The sequence below is a fragment of the Marmota monax genome, unplaced genomic scaffold (assembly GCF_021218885.2).
Source record: "Marmota monax isolate L192 unplaced genomic scaffold, Marmota_monax_Labrador192_F-V1.1 WCK01_AAM20220418_F8-fsc00078, whole genome shotgun sequence".
Taxonomy (NCBI): Eukaryota; Metazoa; Chordata; class Mammalia; order Rodentia; family Sciuridae; genus Marmota; species Marmota monax.
This window is the reverse complement of record NW_026694865.1, coordinates 6,894,378-6,919,161: the sequence shown is the minus strand read 5'-3', so window position 1 is coordinate 6,919,161 and position 24,784 is coordinate 6,894,378. Positions and strand designations below refer to the sequence as shown.

The 24,784-nt window shown below is 35.6% G+C and overlaps 1 protein-coding gene across 7 annotated transcripts in view; it reads right to left on the bottom strand.

Annotated features, from left to right (window-relative positions):
* Positions 1 to 24,784, bottom strand: part of Csnk1g1 (casein kinase 1 gamma 1) — a 151,830-nt gene that overhangs the window by 53,899 nt on the left and 73,147 nt on the right. For 6 of the 7 annotated variants that reach the window (XM_046426566.2, XM_046426565.2, XM_046426568.2 and 3 more), the window contains 2 exons: positions 19,790 to 19,830; positions 13,728 to 13,797 (listed from right to left, as the gene is read on the bottom strand). In XM_046426566.2, coding sequence (XP_046282522.1) covers positions 13,728 to 13,797; positions 19,790 to 19,830 — 111 coding nt within the window. Of the gene's footprint in view, positions 1 to 13,727; positions 13,798 to 19,789; positions 19,831 to 24,784 lie in introns of those variants that run through there. The other variant, XM_046426569.2, reaches the window with a different exon arrangement.

Sequence of the window (24,784 nt, the reverse complement as noted above, 5' to 3'; positions counted from 1 at the left end):
ATTGTAAAAGGGGCAGTTCTGTTTCTGAGAATCCTCACTTTCCTAGGCCAGAGTGAGGAGAGTTATTTTAATAGGCTCTATTCCCTACTTAGAGAATCTCAAGATGTTTTCTTGAGATTGTCTCTTTTTTTTAACCAAGTGTTACATAAAGAGAAAAGTAAAGTATGTTTGAGCTCACCTTTCTCATGTCCTACTGTCCACCCCTTTCTCCCAGTTCTTAAAGCCCCATTCTTAGAGAATCTGCTCTCTGCTGAGTAGCGGGGCCTACATGATTGGGACCCCTGGAATAAACATTCTGAACTAGGTCTGCAAAGCTAACTCAAACTGAATCAGTCAGTTTCTTTCTTGGGAACCTCCAACAGGGACAGTAGGACTCGTCAATCTCTGGAGGTGCTTAAATTGAGGAGAAGGGGTACAAGGGAGGCTCTGGTCCACCAATGACAGGAGAAGAAGAGAAGGCTTGTGATTAAAAAAAAAAAAAAAAAAAAAAAATGATGCAGGTAAACAGAAGCACAGGCAAGAGACTTTATGGCCCCAAGCAAAAGGAAAGTCAGATAAAGAAGAGTTAGGGATACTGAGAAGTTCTCTTGGTCTCTAGAGGTTTCCCAAGTGCTTTGTCCAATTCCTAGTGAGGGCTGTATATTTCTTTCCTTGGTTTGGTGACAAGTCCCTACATTCTTCCAGTAAATCCTCCTTTTGAGTACAAGTTAATTTGAATAGCTTCTATTATTTGTAATCAAAATAGTGGTGACTAAGACACAAACACATAGCTAGCTGCTCACTCACCTCCTCTTTAAGCCATTTCCTAAGCACTCACTACATGGAAAGTACTACACTGGGTGCTCCTCCTAGGGAGGCAGGAGAAAATAAGATTTGACACCAGGCTCTGCCAGTAAGGAGCTTTTTGGGAGAAAACAAAGAATTAAACTGTAACATGGTTTTAGAAAGAATTTAGGTCAAGTTTTTTGTAAGAATTTTTTTAAATTTTAAAAAATGAAAAGTTTGATGTAGTATAGAATAAGACCAAATTTATTTACCCAAATTTCATATAATTTGGAAAAAAAATACATAAAACACTACCATTAGTTATCATGCATATGTTCCCTTGTTTATATAAGCTTTGTACCACTATGCAAAGTACACAATTTATTCACAATACATTGATGTATTACCTATCCATATTGTACAGTACATAATTACAGAATGTGATCATATATACATATCCAGTTAGGCTATAATCTGTGGGAGATTTAAAGGATTTTAAGGTTAACCTTCCCCCACCCCCATTTGAGGCAGGGTCTCATTATGTTGCACAGGTTGGTCTCAAACTCACGGGCACAAGAGATTCTACTGCCTCAGCCTCCCAAATAGCTGGGATTACAGGCATGTGCCATTGTGCCCAGCTTCAAGACTAACTTTAAGTGTAATTTTTACCTTATATGCTAACTTTAGATCCTTGCTTCACATGTGACTCTGCTTTGTTTAACAGTTACTTTCCTTAGAAAGCACTGTCACAGATCCTAGCATTAAAGAAGACAATTATAAACTTGTAGGTAGATATGATCTATGACAACTGGTGGGTGGTCTAGTTATCTGTTATGTTAACCTAACAGCCAAATGACCAGAAATACAGTGTTCTTATGTTTTGAACCAAAGCCCCAAACTCAAATTAGTGGCCCAAAGAGTCACTTGTTACCAAAGCTCCACAGTCACAGAACTTCAATATAGAAAATATGACAAAATAGCACATCATGGGCCCCAACAACTTCTTTCCTTTTTTCTTTCTTTTTGCTACTGGGGATTGAACCCAGGGGCACTTTGCCACTTCGCATCTCCAGCCCTTTTTGTTTTTTTATTTTGAGATAGGGTCTCACTAAGTTGCTTAGTGTCTTTCTCAGGCTGATCTGAAATTTGTGATCTTCCTGCCTCAGCCTCCAGAGTCACTGGGATTACACGTTATGTATCACCACACCAGGCACCAGCAACTTATTTTCTGATATTTTAATCATCCTTGATTTGTTTATAATTTTTTCAATAATTAAGGTGTTTCAAGTTGAAGGTTATTCAACTTGTTTAAATAATTTTACCTTTTTAGTGTCTTATCACTCAAATTCATTAATAAAGCTAAAAGCCTATCAGTTGTTTGAAATTTATCTCTTTCTCACTTGCTAAACAGACCCACATATTATCTTTAAATCAGAGAAATTTTAATAAAAACTTTATAATACTTAAGTCACTGGGCACAGTAGGATGTACCTGTAGTCCTAGGTACATGGAGAGCTGAGGCAGGAGGATCATTTGAGCCCAGGAATTTCTTTAAAAATATATTTTTTTCTAAACTTTCAGTCATTAATTTTTCTCTAGAACTTCCAAAATACTTTTATAAATTAAACTTTTTCCCTTTTTGGCAAAATGTACAGAGATATCTGCAAATATCTTCTCTAAAGTTACTCCCCTTCTTTTTAAGGCAAAGTAGAAGGACAAGAGAGCTATTTTCGCTGAACTGTAACTTTTGAGAGCAAAATGATATGAATGTCAACTGGTTGAATGTGATTGTGTCCAAATAATTCTCTAGCTATTTACAACAGCTCAGTTAAGTATCAAGATCTGCAAAACCATAGCCATAATATTGTTGAGAATTGCATATACTTCCTACCTTTAAGAGGCTTAAATTCCAGAGCTTTCACCATGGAGTTCCTGGCTATACCCTAAGTCCAAAAGTAATAGTGAAAATGCCAATGTCACTTCCTGTACACCAAGTCTTTGTAGAAGTAATTAGGAGACTACATTCTGATATCTTTGATTAGTCATTCATACCTCTATTCTGCTTCCCTAACACAATTAATCAAGAATTGCTGGAATAAGCAAATGAAAAGGCTGAGGGTAACAGAGAGAAGCTGAAACATAGTGACACTGCTGCCAGTGAAATGTGGCTCCAGGAGTTTACATGCTAAGATCTCATCAATTTAACCAATTTCTTGAGTTTCTGTTTTGGATCAAGAGATATGTAAATAACATAAGAATTAATAAAAGATGCTTCTTGCCCTTATGAAGCTCACAGTACAGCAGCATATTACACTCAAATGTCCAGAGTGAGAAAGAGATACAGCTCTTTCAGTAAAGCTTTTCACTAAAGTTCCTCAAGGGTAGCATCTACTTCCTTGAGTTTATTTTTATATTCTGCAAATATTCATGGAGTGATTAAAAAAAGAGGAGTTTTATTCATTGTTATGCTGGAGCAGGGGGCAACAAACAGCAGAAACCAGAAACTATGCAAACTACAGAAATCATAAAAAAAAATCTAAAAAGAATAGTATATTTCATGACATGCAACAATTACATAAAACTCAAATTTCAGTGTTCATAAATATAGCTTCTTCAGCTATATGATTGTGGCTGTTTTTGTGTTAAAAGGGCAAAGTTGGGTAGATGCAACAAAGACAGCTCACAAAGCCTAAAATAACTTATTACCTGATCCTTTATGCTATCTGTCTTCATAAGAAAGTCTCACCCAGGTTGGGTGTGGTGGCACACACCTGAGAGCTCAGGGGGCGGAGGCAGGAGGATAGGGAGTTCAAAACCAGCCTTAGCAAAAGCGAGGCGTTAAACAACTTAGTAAGACCCAGTGAGACTCTGCCTCTAAATAAAATACAAAATAGGGCTGGGAATGTGGCTCAGTGGTCGAGTGCCTCTGAGCTCAATCCCTGGTGCCCCCCAAAAAAAGAGTCTCATCCTCTACACAAGTGGTAGAAGATGGTCCAAAATATATCTTGGGGTGGTGGTAAGAGAGATGAGATTCAGTAACATTCCTGTAGACCACCAAATTGAATCTTCCTTACTTGTTGTATCTGGGTACTCCAACATCAACAACACTACTTCTTTTGAGGATTCATAAAATGTACCCAGTTATGATAGCAACAAATGAACTGATCCAATTGGCCTGGTCCCTGAATAATAATTTCAAGTTATAGGAAAGGTAGCAGAATACAACAGTTACTAATATGGCATTATGTAAAAATGTGGATGTATAACCGATGTGATTCTGCAATTTGTATTTGGGGTAAAAATGGGAGTTCATAACCCACTTGAATCTAATATATGAAATATGTTATGTCAAGAGCTTTGTAATGTTTTGAACAACCAATAAAAAAATAAAGAAAGAAAGAAAGAAAGAAGAACTAATACCAATATAAAAAAAAAAATTTCAAGTTGACTTACCTTTGCACACTAGGCAAGTACTTTACCACTGAGGTACACCCCTGGCCCTGTTTCACAATTTTATAGAACAAATACAGATACAGCAATTTATTTATTTTTCTTAAACCACATATATTAAATTGCCTGTGCCCAAATGTGCCCTCCAAACTGCACAGAATGCTGTAGAGTTGTGGAAGTAAAGTATTCATTCTCGAAAAGGAGATTCAAGTTAGCATAATTATATTCAGGGGAGCACATTTAGCACCTTTTGAAAAAAATAAACATCTCTCTCAAGATGACAGATATAATGGGTTCACCAAAGCTGGAATTCTGAGCTACTGAGCCAGAGAAAGGATTGGCAAACATTAATTCACTATTGCTGGAGAATCCATCAATAATTCCTCAAAACCAAAATGATTATTTCTCATCGTAAAAAAAAAAAAAAACTCTAAAAGAGTGAATATTATCTTTTTTGTTGTTGTTGTTCTTTTTATTTTTTTTTTCCCCAATGCTGGAGATGGAACCTTGTGCATGATGCTAGGCAAGTGCTTGACCACTGGGCTACAATCCCAGCCTTTTTAATTTTCTATTTTGAGATGGAAATTTGTTAAGTTGCTGAGGGTCTTACCAACTTGCAGAGGGTTGGCTTCAAACTTGGAATCCTCCTGCCTCAGCCTCAAAAGTCAGTGGGATTACAGAATTGCCAGGCTGGATACTTCCATTTTTACAGGGAATGAGATCTTCAGATTCAATGTAAACCAATACTGCCTTGTGTTTACAAAGCATTTTCCCCTTAAGAATTCAAGACCTTTATAGATATTACCTCATTCAACACCAGCAGGTCTGGTGCATGCCTGTAATCCCAGGGACTTGGGAGGCTGAGGCAAGAGGATCACAAGTTCAAAGCCAGCCTCAGCAATTTAGCAAGGCCCTAAGCAACTTAAGGAGACCCCGTCTCAAAATAAAAAATAAAAAGGGCTGGGGATGAGGCTCAGTGGTTAAGCACCCTGGGTTCAATTTCTGGTACCAAAAAACAAAAACAAAAAACAAACATAAAAAAAAAAAAACCCAAAGAACAAACAAACAACAGTATGTCTGTAAACTCAAGAAACAGAGGAGATTTCCTATTATATAAATAAGGAAACTGAGGCACTCAGCAGGGGCAAAGAGTTAACCATGGATCACACAGAAAATAGTGGGAAAAACCTGGCCTGAACTTTTTTTTCCCTTGTTCCAATTCTTAGTTTTCTCAGATGATTCACACTGCCTATAATTAGAGATGGCAATGTGGAAATCTTCAGTCCTCGAGACAGCCTCTTCATACTAATTAATATAATTTTTTCCCTGAACTTACTGGTATAGCTCTTCCCTTTATAATATCTCTAATAGAAAGACCTCTGGGAAATTTACACATGGCAAAAAGGGAACTAGTTTTTACTTGTATTGTTGTTTTTTTTTTAACCAAGTTTTCTATTTTATTCTTTCTTCCTTTATGAAAACTTCATACTCAACTGGAGAACAAAAGGTTTTTTCCAAATTTTTTTCTTCCTCCCTTTTTATTTTAAACTGGAGATTGAACCCAGAGGCATTTTACCACTGAGCTACATTCCCAGCTTTTAAATTTTTTATTAGTTGTTAATGGATTTTTTGTTTTATTTTATATGTGGTGCTGAGGATTGAACCCAGGGCCTCATACATGTCAGGCAACAACTCCAGTCCCAGTTTTTTTATTTTTTATTTTGAGATGGTCTTGTAAAGGGTGGCCTCAAATGTAAAAATCCTCCCCTTCCTCAGCCTCCTAAGTCACTGGGATTACAGGTGTGTGCTACCACATTTGGCAACAATCAATTTACTTTCAAAACCTACAAAGCCCATAAATGGTTCTAGGGGTAACAAAGCTCTCTATGTCACAAAACTTAGAGAAACCGCGTGAATAGAAAATATGACTTTTTCACTGGAGGGAAGGAAAGGGAGAGTTCCAAGACTTTGCCCCAGTTAAATAATTTTACAACTATCTCCCACCATTGATTTATAATTAGGCAAGGGACTGATGAACTTAGGTACCTGAATCCAATAAAAAAAAAAAAAATCTGTACAAAAATGTGGGGAAAACATTTCAAGTTTGGGTCTGTTTACTGTGTGACCCTGAATAAGTTACTATACCTTCCCTGTACTTAAAAATGGGAGGGGGGTGTGTTTAAATAATCACAAGACATGCCTATTTGATATTTAGCAAGTTCACTTGTTTTCTCTGCCCAATGAGATTTTTGCCTAGGCTTTGTTGTAGTTATGAAGTTTCAATAAGGATCTTATTGTCATTTCTTTATTTAAGGATTAGCATCTTCTTTATAACAGAATAGTCAACAGTCAATCAGAACAGCTACTAGAAAGCCAGGACATGACAGCCTAGAGTAAAATAAGCTGGGATATGAAATTTATTCCTAGAGTCCTTGAGACTTTTTCCAGGCAGGGTGAAGTAGAATTAAGTGTTTAACAAGGACACGATGAATTCCTCCACTCCTTTAGGATCACTCCAGAAGCAAAGAGATTATTGTAGTTGGTTTTTATTATAGTTCATTCTTTCCAAACACTCAGTGAACTGAAGGGAATTTACCATAACCTACTCTACCTAAAAATGTCAAAGCTATTGTTTAAAACCATTGCTCCTAATAGCTTACTCCAAGAACAACAATAAAGGCAATTTTACAGCTTCCGGTCAAATCAGAGTACTCTACCATATTTTATCTATATGCACTCTCACTTCTACATCTAGAGTCCTGTTTTCTTGACATTTGCCTAACCTCCCAACCCTAGTCCTCTTTTGTTTATGATTGCCCCAGCTAATTCATCCTTTCCTCCTGTGGGACTTCCTCTCCACTTCAGTTGCATGGTTGGTTCTGGTTTATTCATCTTTGTTCAGTTACTAAACATATAGTAGGCCTTTATCATGTGGCCAGACCATATCTAGATATGAATCTTCAACTTTTTTGTTTCTTTTGGTACTGGGAAATGAGTCTTGCACATTTGCTGGAAAATGTTCTATCACTAAGCTATTTCCCCAATTATTTTTCTTTTGAGAGTCAGTAAATTACCCAGATTGACCTAGAACTTGTAAGCCTCCTGCCTCAGCCTCCTGAGTAGCTGGGATTATAGGAGTACAACCACCTGCGCCAGGCTGAATCTTCACCTCTATTGTTCTCCTGATGTAGACCTGTTTAGGATACAGATTCCTGCCTATCTCTGCCCAAAACCTGTTATATACCAAGTTTCTGATTCTGGGTGCTAAAATATAAGCAAAATGGAAGATATACTGGATAAAGGATTTGTGGGATGGGAAATTTTAAAACGGTAATGCATGTACTTTCCTAAGTAAAAGATCATGAAGACACAGGGAAACTTAAAAATATTCCCACACAAGGAAAATAAATTTGTCCATGGTGACTATAACACAATTAACAAAACACTGATGACTAAAAAAAATGATAAGAAAATAAGAAAGATGGTTACAATTCAAGGGAATGCTTTCATCTGTTGATTAGAAGGCACATAGCCTTTAATTACCATGATTAAATGCTGTTCTTTTCTTATGAAGCACGCTGGCCCACTGCACCAAACACTGAAGCTGCTAGGAGGACAAGCAAATTCCAAGAAATTCAGAATTAATCATTAAATCCTGACTCCCAATCTTGTGTACTTAGAACAATCTATAGAAACTACATCTGCAAAGAAAAGCAGAATTGTACCCAATGTCAAAAGCCTCTGTGCTTGAAAAATCAAAACACTGTGATATTAGAAATGAAGCAAAAATAAAACTGAATATCTGGTTTAGTCAGAAGAGAAAATTTAAAACTTTTGATTTTTCATCAGTGAGGAAAAAAATACAATACTTTTCCATAGTGATTACATACAATTACAAAGTTTCACATTTAAAATTTTTGTAGCTAGAGCACTTGCCTAGCATGTGTGAGACACTGGGTTCCATCCTTAGCACCACATAAAAATAAAGAAATAAAAAAAGGTATTGTGTCCATCTACAACAATATTATTTTTTTCCTTGTATTAAATTTAGAAATTCTTCATCAATGGTAGGTTCAATAATTTAAACAGCAAGTTGCAAGTAAAAATGTATTCCCCACCTTTGTCATCTCATTTTGGGAAAACATACACTGATCTTATTTTGATTCACTGATCAGTGTATGTTTCTTTTGCCAGGATTATATTTAAAATGTAATTAACTTTTATGAAATCAGTTTTTGTCTTCAGAAACTGAGGAAGATGCCAAATATAAACATCTCCACAAGAAATATAACCAGGATATTTCTTGTATAGTAATGTATTCTTTAAGGGCTTCTTATAAAATCTTAGGAGTTCAAATAGGTCTTACAACCAAACATTCTAACCTTCTATCTAGCACACAAATTTCCCTTGCAAATATGTAATATCCCAAATGTATAACTCTCAGTAATGATCACGCCCTAAGAGATAGGAAATTCTCTTATATAAGCTATCTCATTCTAGTAATGATTTTCTTTTCTCCTCCTGCAAAGAAAGTGTTTAGAAAGATAAACATGGTATTGTACCACTTTATTATCATATGTTGAACTCATGCCTGAAACTGTTAATGCATGGCTCAGGATAAATGGGCAGGAGGAGGTTGCTTGGGCTTTCTTACAGCTAGGCTATAATGATAGAAGACACAGGAGACAGAGAATAAACTCACTGGTACACTCATTTAAAAACTAGTTACTGTTATAACTGCACAGCGTAAAAAAATGAAAAAAATACTACAAGATTAAAGTAAAATCTTAAAAGCACCACCACTTCCCATTAATTTTCTTTATCATACTGGAGATTGAAGCCAGAGTGTGCTCTACCACTGAGCCACATCCCTGGTCCTTTTTAAATTTTTAGTTTGAAACATGCAAAGATGCAGTGGGTCTTGCTAAGTTGTCCAGGCTAGCCTCAGACTTCATCCTCCTACCTCAGCCATCAGAGTCACCAGGATTAAAGACATATGCCACCATTCCTGGAATGCCTCCCATTCTTATTCATGTTCTTAATTAAAATAATTTCTTTTAAATATCCATTCAAATACTTTCTATGCTTCTATGGACATATCTATAGTACATATATTTCTTGCAGTATGCAAAAAGTACCATGCTATATTATTTTGCAAAAATTTGTCTTCCGATATTTCTTTGAAAATTTTTGTTTGTTCTAGAATCATTTGGAATAATTCCTTTTTTGTTGTTCTAGTTAGTTATACATGACAGTAGAATGCATTTTGATACATCCTACATAAATGGAGTATAACTTCTCATTCTTCTGGTTGTACATGATGTAGAATCACATAGGTCGTGTAGTTACATATGCACATAAGATAATAATATCTGATTCATTCTAGTACCCTTCCTATCCCCATACTCCCTTCCCTCCCTTCACTCCCCTATGTCTAATCCAAAGTACCTCTATTTTTCCCTACCAGTCTCCCAACCCCCCCATACCTTATTGGGAATTAGCACCCACATATCAGAGAAAACATTTGGCATTTGATTTTTTGGGATTGGCTTACTTAGCATAATATTCTCCAACTCCATGCATTTACCTGCAAATGCCATGGTTTTATTCTCTTTTAATGCTGAGTAATAATCCATTGTGTATATAAACCACAGTTTCTTTATCCAGTCATTTACTGAAGGGTATCTATCTAGTTGGTTCCGCAATTTAGCTACTGTGAATTGTGCTGCTGTAAACATTGATGTGGCTGTATCACTATAGAATGCTGTTTTTAAGTCTTTTTGGTATAAACCAAGGAGTGGAACTGGGTCAAATGGTGGTTCCATTCCAAGTGTTCCAAGGAATCTCCATATTGCTTTCCAGACTGGTTGCACCAATTTGCAATCCCACCGGCAGTGTATCAGTGTGCGTTTCCCCACACATCCTCACCAACACTTACTGTTGTTTGTATTTTTTTAATATTTATTTTTTAGTTTTCGGTGCCACAACATCTTTATTTTATTTTTATGTGGTACTGAGGATCGAACCCAGCGCCCGGCGCATACCAGGCGAGTAGTTATGATTTGCATTTCTGTGATTGCTAGAGATATTGAATATTGTTTCATATATTTGTTGATTATTATATATCATCTTTTGAGAAGTGTCTGTTCAGTTCCCTGGCCCATTTATTGACTGGGTTATTTGTTTTTTTGGTGTTAAGATTTTTGGGTTCTTCATATATCCTAGAGATTAGTGCTCCATCTGATGTGCCTGTGTTAAAATTTTGCTCCCATTCTGTAGGCTCTCTATTCACCTCACTGATTATTTCTTTTACTGAGAAGCTACTTTTTTAGTTTGAATCCATCCCATTTATTGATTCTTGATTTTATTTCTTGCGCTTTACGACTCTCGTTAAGGAAGTCCAGACCTAATCCGACATGATGAGGATTTGGGCCTACTTTTTATTCTATTAGGTGCAGGGTTTCTGGTCTAATTCCAAGGTCCTTGACCTACTTTGAGTTTTGTGCATGGTGAGAAATAGAGTTTAATTTCATTTTGCTACATATGAATTTCCAGTTTTCCTAGCACCGTTTGTTGAAGAGGCTTATTCATTTATTTTTTTGTGGTGCTAAGGATCAAACCCAGTGCCTCACACAAGCAAGGGAAGTATTCTACCACTGAACTATAGCCCCAGCGCCCACCCCACATTTTTTATGGCCATCCTCAAGGAATATTTTTATTAATAATTTGGTAACAATCTAAAACGGCAAGCTTATTAAATCTTCCTAACTTCTTACTGCCACTGAACTGCTTACTGCTGACTAGGCTCTGAGATATAAAAGTTAAGAAGCTGTAAGCCTTGTTATCCAGGAGACTATAATCTTATTGGGGGGAGGAAATATGCAGTTACAATTTAAAAATGATCAATATATAATCACCAATAGGCTAAAACAATCAGAATTGAAAAACATATTTCCAATATTTAGTAATAATGGGTTAAAATAAAATTATATTTGAAGTGCTCAGAATGAATTCAATAACTACAAAATACAAAAAGCCTTGATTGATGGCAGCTTAAATAAAAAAGTTTTACAGGTTTCAGCTTAATACAACTCCATAAAAGCGTTCAGTCAACTATGTGAAATAGCTGTAATAAGCTAATGTAGGCCAGTAACCCACTGTGTCTACATTATCCAGTTACTTAGGTGTTGTATGAAACTCACTTAAGAGAAGCCTCCAGGGAAACCCCTGTTAGATGTCTTCTCCCCTTGCTGGAGCTTTGTCTCTTAAAGCTGGAGCTTTGCCTCTCTTAAATAAATCGTACTCCTTTCACAAAGAAGGAGGAGGAGGAGGATAAGAAGAAGAAGAAGAGCCTCCAATGGTCTATCTACTCCTTGTTTTCAGTGCACAGAGAATGCTGAAAATTCAAGACTCTGCAGTGATCAATATTTAGAGATTATGAACCCAGCAATACAGATTCTATTCCTACATAACAAGTTAATGAGATTTTTTTGCCAACTCTTCACCTCCTCAGCTTTATGCAGTGCTGGGGACTGAATCCAGGCCCTTGCACATGCTAGGCAAGCACTCTACCACTGAGCCCCAAGCCCTATTTTGCTTTTTGAGATGACACTTCTGGGCTCAAGTGATTTCCCACCTCAAATTCCTGAGTTACTGGGACTCCAGGCACATGGCTATTTGGCTCTACATTGAAAAGGGAAGCCTGCCCTGATCTTGTGGTTATATCTAGAAGGATTTACAGAGGAAATTCTGTAAACTGGCCTGGTCAATTCCCCCAGGCCCAGCAAAACTTCTAAAATGGAATGGATTAAGCATAACTTTAACCTGTGTCTTAGATTTGTGAGACATGTATATGTTATCTTAAGTGGGCTGTGATTATCTTAAGTGGGCTGTGGTAATTATCACTCTGAAATTTATGAAACTCAGAAAAATATGATACCAGACAGAATATAAGGGGAACAACAATTAAAATTTAGTTCTGAGGAAACATAAGCCTCAAGTTATCCTTTAAACTTATTTGCCAGTCTCGGATCTTATGCCAGGAACATTACATGTTTAAAGATATGGTCAATCAACAAATATATGTCAAGAGGCTACTGTGAACAGGAACTTAAATTAAATTCAATGAAAGACAAATATCTCATGGCCTTCCGAGGTTATGACTATAGCTGATTACTGCCAGGGTCAGGTTACAAGACTTGAATAAAATCCAAGGGTTCAGCTTTTGATAACTATTAGAACTGTCAGACTGAGAAATAGTATCAGACCTTACAGGGATATTAAAAAAAAAAAAAAAGCCATACTTTAATCTAAAAACAGCAATAAAGATGACAGCTCAATCAACAGATAGGAGGAAATAATAACTTATTTGGTGTAAACAAAAAAACAAACAAAACCAAAGGTTCTTATATAATTTTATATTTTAGAAAATAAAAATAAAATTCCTGGGCTGGGGTTATGGCTCAATGGTAGAGCACTTGCCTCACATATGTGAGGCACCGAATTTGATGCTCAGCACCACATATAAATGAATAAAATAAAGGTCCATCAACAACAACTAAAAATAAATAAATAAATAAATAAAATTCCTTCAATACTTCAATTATACTTTCTTTTTTTTTTAAAAAAATTTTAAGTTGTACATGAACACAATACCTTTATTTTTATTTATTTTTATGTGGTGCTGAGAGCCAACCCAGTGTCTCACATGTGCTAGGAAAGCACTCTACCACTGAGTTAAAACCCCAGCCGCAATAATACTTTCAATAGTGATATTTGAAATAGAAACTATGCTTCAATCATTCACATAAAACTATCACACTGAAGTAAGCATGAAGTAGAGGAATTTCTACTAATATCAAGTAAAGAAATTAGTTCTGAACAATTCACGTTCTATAGGTGTAGCCTATTTAGAGTTGGTAGCATTTGATTAGTCAAAGTATTTTTCTGGAAGCCAATAACACTTTAGAAATTAGAGCTTGTAGGTTTAAAAAAAAAAAGACTTAAAAAAAAAAACCTTAATTTTCAAAAATCACCAAAGGCACAGGTTATCACAATCATATGGACAGCTCTCTCAAATTAATGAGAACAATGGAAAAATAACAGGGTTATGTTATTTCAGAAAGTATCTCAATGCACTAAAATATAGCTTGCAAGTTATCAAGCTTTTCTCCTTTCCCTTAGAATACATAAAGAAATGAAAAGAATGAATGAACTACCAAAAAAGCCAAAATCTCACACCAGGTATATTTGAAGCAAGGAAAAACATTTGAAGGCTGATCAATGGGCAAGGGCATGGTATCGCAAATCCCCAGTTAACTTAACTGCCCTGCCAGGAACCAAATAGCAAGGAACTTTTTAGTTAACTGTTTACTTACCTATCCAGTGAGCAAGGGACATATGGTCTAATAGAAAGGGTAAACCAGACCAAAAAAAAAAAAAAAAAAAAATTACATAGGTCAGGGTTTCCACTAAGTTATGTGGAAGGAACAAGCAAAGAAACTTGAACTTACCTGCACTGCCGAGCTGCTTATAAAACCTGTACTCTAAATGAAGCTGTGGAGCACGTGATTTTATTGGTTCCTAAAACCCAAGGAAAAAAACTGTGATCAGATTTAGACAAATGGAATTTTTCTATTCCTAGATTTTTGGAGTAAACAAGGGCTGAGATCACTTAATGATTTAGAGATGATATTCACATATGATATATGCCTTTTCTTATCACAATTTGTCTTTGAAAGTACAGCTAAAAGATGATGAGCAAGATTACATACAACCCCTTCCATGGATAGTCAAATAAAATTAGATTATCCATGAACCATCATTCAGGGACAGCTCTCTCAACATAATATACTTTTCTGAAATGTATTTTCCCAGGAAACCAGATAACAATTTTTTAAAAAAAATAACAGCACCTATTTCCTGATAGTTTTATTATGAATTTTGGGTGGAATATTTATTATTATTAGAAAAATAATACATGCTTCAAAAAATTTAAATACACAAAAACCAGGAACAAAGTAAAGGTAATTGGAGATCCTACCACTTTAAAGATAGCCACTATTAACATTTTGGTAAATATTTTTTCAAGTATTTCTTTATCCATGTATTTATACATACTACAGACTCACAAATAGGATTTTACATAAAGGAAATCACAGTATATCTGCTCTTCAGTAACATTCTTTCTAACTGGACAATGTGATGATGATGACATCTTTCCATTACAGTAAGTAAAGGTATATAATATTTTTCATAGTTCAAGTATTCCCATGTGTGTATGTGTGTATATACACTAAATTCGGCATTCAATACTATGAACAATGTTGTTAGAAACATTCTTACATAAATTTCATTTTACATTTGTGAGAATTAAAGACAATAATTTAAATATGTAATTTTAAATAATGTAATATTCTCATTTCTAAAAACGAGAGTATTGGAAATAACCCAGAGCTGGGTGCAATGGCACATACCTGTATCCTAGCAACTCGGGAGGCTGAAGCAGGAGGATCTCAAGTTTGAGATTAACCTCAGCAACTTAGTAAGACCCTGTCTCAAAATAGAAAATAAAAAAGGGCTGGGGATATAGCTCACTTGGTAGAGTGCTTGCCTTGCATGAATAAGTCCCTGGGTTTAATCCCCAGCACCAGAAAAATAAATAAATAAATAAGGGCTGGGGATGTGGTTCAGTGGTAAAGCACCCCTGGGTTCAATCCCCAGTACAAAAACAAACAAGAAAAACCCCAGAGATAAAGCAAGCAAACACGTTTTGCTCTATACCAAATATAAAGAACTGTATAGTTAATTATTCTGACTAATAGTATATCAGGCAAATTTCTAATAATGCATAATGCAACCAAACACGCTATAAGATAGGGTTTCCCTGTCCCTTTTGTATTCTGGCAAAAATCACCAAGAACATGATCTCTCTTTTAAAAACTCAACATCAACACACCTGTTAGGATAGCTATTATAAAAAAACAGAAAATAAAATATTGTCAAATGTTGTGGAGAAATTGGAACCCTTAAGATTGTGAGAATGTAAAATGGTGTAGCTGCTATAGAAAATGGTATGATGATTCTTCAAAAATTAAACACAGAATTACTATGATGCAGCAGGGTGCTGTGGCGCACACCTGTAATCCCAGAGGCTTAGGAGGCTGAGGGAGGAGGATCACAAGTTCAAAGCCAGCCTTAGCAATGGTGAGGCACTAAGCAACTCAATGAGACCCTGTCTCTAATAAAATATAAAATTGGGCTGGGTATGTGGCTCAGTGGTTGAGTGCCCCTGAGTTCACTCCCTACTACCCCCCCCCCCCAAAATAGAATTACTATGATTCAGCAGTTCTATTTCTGGGTATATATATACTCCAAAGAATTGAAAGTAGGAACTCAAATAAATATCTACACACCCATATTTTTAACAGCATTATTCACGATATCTAAGTTGTGAGCAACCCAAGAGTCCATCAACAGATGCATGGATAAAATGTGATATATATATACACGTGCTACATGTAACAACATGGATGAGTGTTGCAGAAACTGTGCTAAGTTAAATAAGCCAGTTGCAAAGGACACACACAGTATGATTCCACTTATATGAAGTATTGAGTAGAGGAAGTATATCAAATTCATAGGAAGCAGAACAGTGATTATGAGGATTAGGAATAGGAGAGACTATGGAGTAGTGTTTATTGGGCACAAAGGTGCAGGTGGGGAAGAAAGTTCTGGAGACAGATGGTGGTGATGGTTGTACAACAATGCAAACATGCTTAATGCTACAGAGCTGTACACTTAAATATGGTTAAAATGGTAAATTCTGGATATCATCCCTTAATACTTTCAAAATATTGTTGCCCATTTAATGGGTTGACTTCTTACAGTTAACAGTGTACCTGGATGTACAGAAGTTTTCAATATTGTTAAAGTTTTAAATTCAATTTGTTAATTTATCTATTTTTTCTTTCATTTCCTATAATTTTGGTGTTGTATCTAAGAAGTCAATGCCAAATCCAATGTCACAGCGCATTTTCCTTATGTTTTCCACCGAGTTTTATAATTTTAGATCTTACATTTAGATCTTGGTTCCAGCCAGTTAATTTTTGTATATGATGTAAAGTAAGAATCCAACTTTACTGCATGTGGATATCAAGTTTTACCAGCACTTTTTGTTGAAAAGACTGTTTCCCCTTTGATGGGTTATTTGTGCTATTTGTCCACACTCCAAGGAAGTAGATTCCACAGCCTTTCTGGATAATTCATATTGGTGTTCAACAAGTTTCATGGTTTGGAAGGCCTTGGTATTTAATTCAAATTTAATTACTGAAACATACCTATTTCTCTCACATCCTGGATAATAAGATAAAAAAGTTCCTGGATAACCTGTGAATACTATAATAGCTATCTTCAAATAACAAAACTACTGAATCATTTCCTAATCTTTCTTTCTTCAAGCAAAGTAATTTCAATTTATTTAATCTTTCCTAATTGGTCCTATTTTTTAACTCTTTATAATCTTTGAAGGCTCTTTTATGAAACCGCTTGAATTTTCTGCATTTTTTTAAAACACAGAATCCATCAATCACAGAATTCAAAAGTTTTCTTGAAGTCATAAAGTTTATCCTCCCATTTTTAGGAAGTTTTACCTAAATCACTGTAGGCAGGTTGGAAAAGAACATACATTCTTTGTTCGGTGTAAAATCAACAATCAGTGGAGGTGGACTTCAAGTTTCTCAACATTCTCATAGTCAAAAGAAAAGTATGTAATGCTAATAATAAGGTAGTAAGTTTCTTATTCATTTATCTCTTCAGATAAAGAGAGATCACTGGTGATAGTTTCTTCATTTGGTTGCAGATGTTCATCTATATCACCATCAAAACAGACAGTTGCAGAATCTGTCCACTGGCAAAATTCACTGATGATAAACTTTTAAAGAACCAAACAAAAAGGGTGAATGAAGGTAAGTCAATGTGGAACTAGAGGTTGATAAAATACCAGGAAAAAGACAGTTCTGTCTATCTCTTTAGATGATGACAAACATCTAAAGAGATTTATATCTAAATTAGATTTAAATCTTAACACCACAGATTTTTTTCTTAAACCTAATATTCTCAAACTTCATACTGGAAACCTTAATAGGAAATATTCAACCTGATCTTGGGTAACTCAAGTAAATAAAAGAAGCAAAACTCTTTAGAGTTTCAAGACTGAAAGTGGGTAGCCAGCCCACATGTGTTTAGACTTTAGGGGATTTTTATCATAGTCTGAGGAACTGACACCCTTCAACCAACCTCTTTATTACATGGCTGTAGCCTATTCAGCTAAGCGGGGCTTCCAGGAGTCTTGCAAACACTCAGTCCATAGCTTAGAGAAGATCACAAGATTAGCAACATGTAGAGAATTTTATTTTATCCTTTTACCCTAGAAATCTGAGTAATGGGTAAAGGAGGGATTCATTACATTATTTTGTTTACTTTGTACATTTGTGTATTTTAAAAAGTCTTAAGAATTGAAGAAACAAGAGCCCACAATGAAGATCCAAACAAAGTAGAACCGAAACAGCAGTAGCAGGGCTTCCTTACATTTCTGTGCCAGATGTTGATTACATTTCCATAGACAGCTGGCCATTTGCCAGAATCACAGCTATTCTGGAACACACATGCCTGCCTGAAATTTTAAACTAAGAGCAGATGGCTACCTTGTAGGAGTGTGATGCTTAAGGCAATATTTCCTGTTACAATGAAAGAAGCTCAATTACTATCCTCATATCTCCCTTGGAGAATAAGCTCAACAGCAAGAGAGGAAGCCCACAGACAAGACTGTTAAGCTCTAAAGTGTCTTAATTTAAGAGTATTTGAAAGAGAAATGCCGTACTGAGATACACCTTACTAGATGAAATACATTTTATTTTTAGTTGAGGTTTTCCTTTGTATTATTTATTTATTTATTTATTTTTGATTGTGGGGATTGAAATCAGGGCCTCACACAGGCTAAGCACGCACTCTACCACTAAGCTATACCCTCAACACCTATTTTTAGCTTTAATTATTTTGCATGCAAAACAGAATAAAATAGTAATGAAAGGGAAGTAAAATGTAATGGTCAATTATGTCAATAACATGCTATATAAGCTCATCTATATTGATCGAGTAGTATGATCCTAGTAGAAATCCAGATAGAAAGAACTATTCCTAACAAAAAGCCTCAAAAGAAGTCTTGATAAATAAAGGGATAATAACAAGTATACAAAGAAATAAAACAAAATTTTGAAGTGTTTCAAGGACTTCTTCCTGTCAGTAGTCTCAAATAATCAAAGATTATTCCCAAGATTATTCTGAATAAAACTGAAAAGGCAAATGAGATGTACTAGGGAACACTTACAGAACAAATTCCTGTAAATAAAAAACCATGATTAAATCTTTTAATATTCAATTGGAGAGGATATCTGACCTGCTTGCTACATGCATCACCACTCTTTCTGCTCACATCTCCCCAAGAAGAATTCTGAATACCAAACAAAATGCAAAATACTGGGTCCCCCATAAATTGGCCTAATCTAAGCTCTGCTCCCTGTCCATCCCTTTGTAGAGAACAATCTCCTAACTGTCATACAACAATCCTGATTCCTCCAAAAACTGACAGGCTGAATCAAAGAAGAGACCACACATAGCAGGTATGAATGTAATAACTGCAATTCATTAGAAAAGAACAGCATTAAATTATTACAAGATAGTTCCTCCAACCTTTAAATCTCTGACTTGCAACCAATAAAGCCCAAATGTACAAGTAAAACAGGGAAACTTCCTAGTATTTTTACTAGGAGGATGAACATTTACACAGTTCCATAGAAACTAGTCATACAAATTATTCCATATGACGAAAAATGCTTTGGAGTCAACCCTGTTTCCAATTTGGCCACAAGGTATATTGTTTATGCTTGACAGATTTTTAAAAAGACATTATTAGATGGTTGGATTTGGTTTTCTTATACTAAGTATATTAATGAACACCTCACACTAAAAAAATGAATCAGTCCTGCTCAAGAAAAAAAAGCAAAATTTCAAATGACTTTATCATTTTAAGACACCACTGTGAAATGTACAGAATCCACAGAATTACTAGCTCTTCAGCTTTTTTTTTTCTTCTTTCTGTACTGGGTATTAAACCCAGGAGCACACTATTACTAAGCTACATCTCCAGCTATTTCTAAGTTTGACACGGGGTCTACCTAAGTAGCTGAGGATGCTCTCAAACTTGTAATTCTCGGGCCTCAGCCTTCTGAGGAGCTAGGATGACAAGAATGTGTCACCATGCCTAGTTCTTCCAGCAATTTTTTTCAACTAATTTTGATTCATCATTGCTAGCACCACAGTTAGCAACATCTAACATATAGTGTTATATAGTATACAGTGATTCATCACTGTAACACTATAATTGAAGAAAGATGACTATGTGGGATCATATGGAAGCAAAAAAACCCAGGTCTAGTATTTTAATGAATGCTTACAACTATTTCCTGTAAAAAGATATTAGCAGTGATAGTACAATGACTACAAACATTCTACTCACCAGTTTGATTGCTACATATTCATTGGTGTAGAGATTTTTACCTAAGGGAAAAGCAGAATGTATATGTTTAGTGACATTTCTTCTGGGAAATGCAAAGCAAAATTCTTAGCTCACAGGGTCATGAGAAAAGTCACATTCTCAATGCTGTTCACATACATGAAATATGATTTATAACTGAAAAACTAAACAGAGATCCAGCAAGAATAGAACAAGATCAGCTTAAGAATCTGAAATTTTAAACTGCACACAAGAGTTATTTTTAAGAAAAAGAGAAAACCAACTAATCTCCCACTCTTTTCTCTCCCTCTCCCTCCTCATCCATCTCTCTCATTTCCCAACTATTCCCATGAGGCAAATCAAGAAGAAATGCCAGAATTTCAAAGATAAAAATTTTAAACACTTGGCACAATAAACCAAACCCTTATTCTTTTTTAAAAAATATTTTTATTAGTCATTGTTGGACCTTTATTTGGATCTTTACGTGGTGCTGAGAATCGAACCCAGGGCCTCATACATTCTAGGCAAGCGCTCTACTGCTGGGCCACAGCCAGAGCCCCCAAACCCTCATTCTTTAAACTGACTAGCAAAAAGGAATTTTTTATTTATTTTTTCTCCTGGCATTTAGTGGCAACTTTACATACAATAAAGAATAGTGTAAAATAAAATCAATTTTCCCAACCCCTCCTCCTTTTGGAACTCATCTATTTTCTGTAAGAAGATGGTTTTCAAAGCTGTTCTGACTGTTCACCAGAACTCTAGCTTTATATCTTTAACTATATACATGAAACATATCTTCACCTAACAACACTTAAATATCTTGAAGTTCTTCCTGAAATAACAATTTTTCCTTTCAACTTCACTACTTTCAAAAGAACAATCAATATTCTCCTAGACATCTATACTAAGAACTTGAAGTAATGATGGGATAAAAGAAACAACTGTGGCTTAGCCCATATTACAAGCTGAATACTTCTCACAACCCCCAACTGCCTTTTTATCCTGAAGCCTTAACTTTCATTCTTCCCGAGTACTTAGTACATTCCATAAAGTTAAGCCATTGCATTGATTTCCTATTGCTTCACATATATATGCATATATGTGTATATATATACACACACATTATTATGTGTGTATTCATATATCATTTATGAAATATATATATGTATTTTTTAACTGGTCCTGGGGATTGAACCCAGGGTCACTTTATCAGTAAACTACACCCAGCCTATTTTATTTTTTGAGACAGGTCCTCACTTAGTTGCTGAGGCTGGCCTAAAATTTGTGATCCTCCTTTCTCAGCCTCACAAGTTGCTGGGATTACAGGTATGCACCACTGTGCCTGACCTACTTCTTATATTTTTACCCTACCTTATCCAGCTACAGTATAAACATCTTGAGGGTAGGGATTTTATGTAATAATTGTCTCAATATTCTATAGTGCTTAAGACCACGTTCTGTACATCACAATCAAAACCTCGATTAAGTAATTTGTATGCATAGTATGACTATGTTTTAAATAATATACACAATAATTGTTACTTTTGATAAGCATAGTAGAATAGATATGCACAGAAAAGGATATAGAAAGATGTACATTAAGGTATTAAACTGATTTGTTCTGCAGCATTTTTATGATAAAGAAAACCATAACACTTCATTTTGGGAACAAAAAGTTGCTTGTAATACTCATTCGCATTTACCAATCTCTAGACAACAGAAACCCCTTTATAATATATCATTATACTTTTAATGCTGATATCAGGTTGCTGTGTACCTCTATGTGCTGAAGAATACACAAACTTAGGAATAATTCTGCCTGCAAATAACATAACAAAGGGGACCCACAAATTTCTAAACACCTAAAAACCAATGTAAGATGAACAACTTCATTTTTAAAGGAGGCACAAGTAGAAAACAGGCATTTTCCCTCTCTGTACACTAATTACAGGAAGCTTCTAAGAGTTACTTTGTATTTCTGATTCATGTTCCCATCAAACACAATTTTTAAAATATATTTTATGAAATTGTGAAAATCACAGTAATAACTAAGATAGGAAGATAAAAGGCAGTAAAAGTCAAATGTTAGGCAGATTAAAAGTTCAATTTAGCCCAGGATTTCTTCCATACCACATATGACACTGCACAAAGATTTTTCAGGAAAGTTCTTCCTGACTCTGTATAACCACTATTACTGTGACTTAAAATCAATTTTACCACAGAGCTGAATCATAATAACTTAACATTGCTAAAAGGAAAAAGGTCGGGTTTTACAAGTTTAAATTATAAACATGTTCAGCCATCTTTATGAATTGCTGACATTCTCCCCTCCCTAGCCTAGTTTCAACAATAAGAATTACTGGAGAATAGAGTTGTATGGGCACAAAATTGACCCCTTACTCATTCAGAGTACAGCATCCCTGTAAGTGTTAAAAATTCTTAATATTTGAAGTACATATGCTTTAAATTGATTTTCAATTCAACACACACAACATTTAAGGTGAACTGATGGGAGGAATAAACCTGGATTCTAATCTGTGAGCAGGAAGAAGAGGCAATTACTAATTATAGAGGTTTGGAGAGCCAAAGAAGTCTCAGGAAGGAAATTCTTTCCTTTCTCCACCCTCCCCCACAACTACTTCAAGAATGAGTAGGATTTTAACAGTTGAAGAATGAGAAATGGTATCTCAAGGAGAGAAAAGTGCACATACAAAAATGAGAATGGAGATGGTATCTGCTGAGCGTGGTGGATGGTCTGGGGTGATGGACCAAAAGTTGCATCATAAGGATGAGTAAGGGGGAAAGGGGCAAAACGGTGGTCAGAGCAGAGGAGAATGGAAAAATAAGGCTGAGGTCACACTTGGGAGAGTCGTCAATGCTATTTTAAAGTTTAAAATGAAAGGTTTTAGGGGGGTAGGGTGGTGACATACTCAGATCTATGATTGTTCATAACTACTTATGAGGTAGTATTTAAAAATTAACTAGAAAAATAAATGACAAGAGGAAGGGCAAGAATATGACTGATCTAATACCCAAGATATGCTGACACCAGGTATCTAAGATGAGCAACACTCAGTTCTCACCCTTCAGAGATAGACTATAGTTATTCACACAGAGTCTTATACAACGGTGGCTCAAAAATTTGTCAAATAAATCAAATAATAAGTATCAAAACAGAAATATGAAAAAGTCAACAGAAGAACTTGGATAAGGAAGGATAACACATGTAGGTGTAGGTAGCACTTCAAGTGATCCCTGAAGGATGAACAAACAAGAGAGAATAAAAGGCATTTTCTATTAAAAAAAAACAAAAAAAAAACCCCAATTTGAACCATGACAAGGAGACACAATAGAACATGCAGAACTTCATATACAGTGAGAGGATCCATATAATCAGAGTACACACTTGTGGGAAGAAATGGTGAACAGAAAAGACCATCAGGGACCAGCTGTGAATAACACGGAAGGCTGCTGCTGCTTTCTTTCCACCTTACTGTGTCCTGAACCCAAGGACACCCTACACTGTGCTACATCCCAGGCCCATTTATTTATCTGTTTATTTATTTGTACTGGGGATTGAACCCACCAGGGGTATTTAACCACTGAACCACATTCCAGGACCTTTTTATTTTTTATTTTGAGACAGGATCATGCTCAGTTGCTAAGGGCCTTGCTGAGTTGCTGAGAATGGCCTCAAACTTTTGATCCTCCTGCTGGGACTACAGAGGTCTGCCACCAGGCCTGGCCTCAGCCCTTTCTAAAAATTTTTTATTTTGAGACAGGGACTCTCCAGTTGCCCTGGTCTTGAACTTTCAATCCTCTTGCCTCAGTCTCCCAAGTTGCTAGGATGACAGGTGTGTGCCACTATGCCCGGCGAGTATAAGCTTCTTACTCTGAGGTATGCACAAACGAGTACATGGAGGTATTCCAGGGCATTTGTGTAATAAACTATAGGACAAATAAGACACATTATTCTTAAATCCTTATTTTTACTTGTACACTTGGGGAAAGCCTTTTATATATCAAAACAAACATTATAAAATTATACACAGATCTCTTTTGAAGAAAAAATAATACCAGAGTTAAAAAAAAAAATACAGGCACTTATGGATCTGTTTGTTCCGTATAAAGTCTCTGGGGTAACTGCCATTCCATGTGTCACTGTTTTCTTATTTCCTCTGTTCAGCAGGGCAGTCACTTTTTCACAGTGCATTTAATTTTCAACTATGCTTTCTGTTTTTAGCCCCTTCTGTACTCAGTTTTTCTGAAGTTCCTAGTGTCTCCAATTCCTGAGCCTATTTGGTATATTTAATAGTACACAGTTTTCTGTGGGATGCTAAGTCAGTTACCACTTACCTACCAGCTTTCTAGCTTCCAAAATTTTGTTAACATTTCTTAGGCTGTTTTTATGTTGTTCTTTTCCCATTTTTTTGGTTCATTGTGATTTAATGCTTTTTATTTTTTAAATTTTTTGTATTGGGGATTGAATCCAGGGGGTGCTTTACCACTGAGCTACATCCTCAGTCCTTCTTTTTATTTTGAGACAAAGTCTCCCTAAAATGCTGAGGCTGGCCTTGAATTTGTAATCCTCTTGCCTGAGCTTCCTAAAGTCAGTGGGATTACATGCATGCACTACAATGCCTGACTATGCTTTTTTTTTTTTTAATCCCTTTTCTAAATACATTTTTCAAAGTTTTACAAGACCAAGCCAGTACTCAGTTCCATACACTTTCACATGTATTGTAACTAGTTACATGAACATTTTTATTTCCCCTAGGCAGTGCATTTCCTGAGGAAAAGAATGTTTATCTCATCTTTTTATCCCTAGCAACAAACATAATATGACTATACTAAGTAACAGACATTTACTGAAATAAACAAAATTGACCTGATATAAAAAAGAGCAATAAAAAGGAAGGGTAGGTTAAAATCAGATTTGAGATAATCCTAAATCCAAATATACAAGTTTTGACATCATTCTTCAGCTTACTGTGAAAT